General features: G+C 43.4%; 1 protein-coding gene across 1 annotated transcript in view; it reads left to right on the plus strand.

Annotated features, from left to right (window-relative positions):
* The window catches only part of LOC311137595 (ubiquitin carboxyl-terminal hydrolase 13-like), a gene marked incomplete at both ends in the record, with an annotated part of 23,916 nt that continues 20,136 nt past the window's right edge, over positions 1-3,780 (plus strand). The window contains 2 exons of the mRNA XM_084172101.1: positions 1-111; positions 1,573-1,698. Coding sequence (XP_084028227.1) covers positions 1-111; positions 1,573-1,698 — 237 coding nt within the window. The remainder of the gene's footprint in view (positions 112-1,572; positions 1,699-3,780) is intronic.

The raw sequence follows: 3,780 nt of genomic DNA on the forward strand, positions 1-3,780 counted from the left end.
ATGGCTGCAGATTTAGGAGAGCTGCTGGTCCCTTATATGCCCACCATCAGAGTTCCCAGAACAGGAGACAGGGTTTTCAAGAGCGAATGTGCCTTTTCCTACGATTCTCCCGTAAGTGTCTCCCAGTATTATGGGGTGTTTGTGTGTTCCAAGCTGTCCTTACTCATCCCGTAAGCTGCCCTAACACACGTGAATAGCTGCGCAGTTTTGTGGCAGGATCTGGGGCTTCCATTGCCACCATTCTCTTGAACTTGAGAAAAATAAATAATGAAATGTTGTTTACATCCCGTGGAATGGTATTTCCTTTGTGAAATGGTACTTGTTCACTGTGCGCCTACCTACTGGTTTTGCCAATGTAATTAATGACACCTACGTGGTCGTGGGCTATGTTTTACATGATTTTGTGTCCCCTATTTCTGCATTTTTGGCTACACACTGAAGCGGAGTTGTTTCAGTGTGTTGTTTTGTATTGAAAGCATGACTCACCAGCCACACGTAAAATCACCAGAATCATGTTCTATTGATATGGGAGCTATTTCTAACGGTTTTGTTTTTATATTAGAGAATATGCGAGATGTCCGGCATTTTATTTCAATGTGATTGACTTGCCATATGCAACACCTTCAAGAGACAGATGAACTGAAACGCACGCGCGCTATTACAAACTGCTCGAGTTTGAGGTTACCATGTGTTTTTAGGACCAACTATTCACACGTTTTTTTTTTTATGCGAAAACAACATTTTTATTAGCGATAATTGCTCAACTGAAACCATTTTAAAGGTGAGTGACTCAGCTGTCTGGAGTTCATCATGTCAGACTGAAGACTGACACGTTGGTTATTTTTATCCCAGCGCTGTTGAAGCTCGTGTGTAACTCTGCGCTTCAGAGTTTTAGCAGGGCCTATTGGCCTACTCCCAATTGCAGATATAGGTTAGTATAGGGTTATTTGTGTGATATATTTTTTTGTTAAACCTCCGTTGTTGTGCGGGAATGAGGCTCCTGTAGGCCTGTGCCTCGGAAGGTGGTTGAGTGTCAGTTGAACAAGGCATACTTGAACACGTGAAAGAAACTTTGATACACTGTGGCGGTTGCTGGTTTAATGGTGGTAGGGGCAATTACAGTTAAACTATTTGCAGTCTGCAAAAGCCATACTGGATTTTTAAACATGAATCCATATTGTAGGCATATTTCAGAAAATAACGGCCTGAATGCAAGACAATGTCTGCCTTAGCCTACATGAACATTGCATGATAGAATGCACCTGCCACAAGTGTGTGTCACCGTCAATTACATTGTATTGGCACAACCCCGGCTGACATCCTTTGCGGAAATGATGACATCCATTGCGCAGTCCTCTATTGACCCCAAATGTCTTTACACCTTAAGCAGGGGCACAATGTTATTGGTTCTCCGCCCTCTGGGTATCTGAAGTTCAGATTTTTAAATCACCTATTTGGACTTGACTTTTGTTATGACAAATACACACCAATGCTCCTTATACTGTACATGTGCTACCTCACGCGTGTGTGTGCTTTGCATGTTGTTCACCACATGTTGTTTTTTGTTCACAGGAGTCTGAGGGAGGCTTGTATGTGTGTATGAACACATTCTTGGGCTTTGGCAGAGAACATGTGGAGAGACATTACCGTAAAACCGGACAGAGTGTTTACATGCACCTCAAACGGCATGTCAAAGAGGTGAGGGGTCATACCATGTGCTTCTATATTGGTCTACACACCGACAGTGCATAGTGTACGTACAGTTGACAAATTATATTATTTAATAATAATAATTTACATTTTAGTCATTTAGCAGACGCTCTTAACCAGAGCGACTTACAAATGTAAATGTAAATATGTAAAATGTAATAATAATAATAATGCATGGGACTTGTATAGCGCTTTTCAACCCAAAGTGGCTTTACAATAGTAGAAACTATACAAAAAACAGAGATCCAAAGCAAGACCTCACCAGACTAATAGCAGGAAGAAAAGGAAAAACATGAAACAAAGAGAAAAGGAGGGGCTAAAGAATGGAGAAGAGTGTGATGTGTCAGTTTATGAGTGAGCGAGCAGGTTTTGTGTGTGGGAGAGAGAGTGAGTGTGTGTGTGTGGGGGGGGGGGGGGGGCTTCAAGGGATACTTCAGGAGTCTGATGAACTCGTGGATACCATTTTTATGTCTCTGTTTGCAGTTTGAAGGAAGTTGCTAACTAGCGTTAGGGCAATGGCTGGAAGTCTATGGGTATCTGCTTTCAGTCATTGTGCTAACGGTAGTTAGCATTGGCTCGCAAAACTACCTCTAACTTCCTTTATACTGGACACAGAGACATAACTGGTATCTACGAGTTCATCAGACTCCTGAAGTTTCCCTTGGGAAGTAGATAAAGAGCCTCATTGCCAAAATCCCAAAGTATCCCTTTAAGGCTAGCCAATGGTGAAGAGGTGGGGCTTTAGGAGGGACTAAAAGATGGTGATGGACTCAGTCACAGCTGGCTGGAGGGAGGGAGTTCCAGAGCTTTGGACTCAGTCACAGATGGCTGGAGTTCCAGAGCTTTGGACTCAGTCACAGATGGCTGGAGGGAGTTACAGAGCTTTGGGCTCAGTCACAGATGGCTGGAGTGAGTTACAGAGCTTTGGACTCAGTCACAGATGGCTGGAGTGAGTTACAGAGCTTTGGACTCAGTCACAGATGGCTGGAGGGAGTTCCGGAGCTTTGGACTCAGTCACAGATGGCTGGAGTGAGTTACGGAGCTTTGGACTCAGTCACAGATGGCTGGAGGGAGTTACAGAGCTTTGGACTCAGTCACAGATGGCTGGAGGGAGTTACAGAGCTTTGGACTCAGTCACAGATGGCTGGAGGGAGTTACAGAGCTTTGGACTCAGTCACAGATGGCTGGAGGGAGTTACAGAGCTTTGGACTCAGTCACAGATGGCTGGAGGGAGTTACAGAGCTTTGGACTCAGTCACAGATGGCTGGAGGGAGTTACAGAGCTTTGGACTCAGTCACAGATGGCTGGAGGGAGTTACAGAGCTTTGGACTCAGTCACAGATGGCTGGAGGGGGTTACAGAGCTTTGGACTCAGTCACAGATGGCTGGAGGGAGTTACAGAGCTTTGGACTCAGTCACAGATGGCTGGAGGGAGTTACAGAGCTTTGGACTCAGTCACAGATGGCTGGAGGGAGTTCCGGAGCTTTTGGAGTAACCCTGGAGAAGGCCCTGTCACAAAAGCTCTGGAGCTTGGACCTAGAATGAGACGGTATTAATATTGATGTGCCCTGTTTATTTGTTCAGTTTGGGTGAAAGATGTTTCCCTCTTTTCCCTGGATGTTAGTTTTATCGAATCAGTGATATATTGTTATTAGTTGCAAGTACATTGGACTTTGCAGTAGCACCTTTGTGTGATCAATTTTGGCACAAAACATTGAAGGAAAATATCTATTGAGCTGACAAGAAAGAGGCTGGCTTGTTTCAACTTCATATTCATCATCTCCAGCACCACCCCAACATAAACTTGATGACATCATCCGGAAACACTATTGACATTATCTGGTACTTTACCGACCTATGCCTGCTCATAGTTGGTTAAAATCCCATGATGCACAGCAGATTCTTTTATTTATTTATTATTTATGCACACCAGATTATTTTATCCCATTGAGACTAACTAAGGTTTATTTTACAAGGGAGCCCTGCATACACATAATTTACCAAATACTATATAATATAAATATTCAAAATTACAAATACATTGAAGAAAAATAATCACATTCATCAGCAA

The sequence above is a fragment of the Coregonus lavaretus genome (genome assembly GCF_964263955.1).
Source record: "Coregonus lavaretus genome assembly, chromosome: 11".
NCBI classification, from domain to species: domain Eukaryota; kingdom Metazoa; phylum Chordata; class Actinopteri; order Salmoniformes; family Salmonidae; genus Coregonus; species Coregonus lavaretus.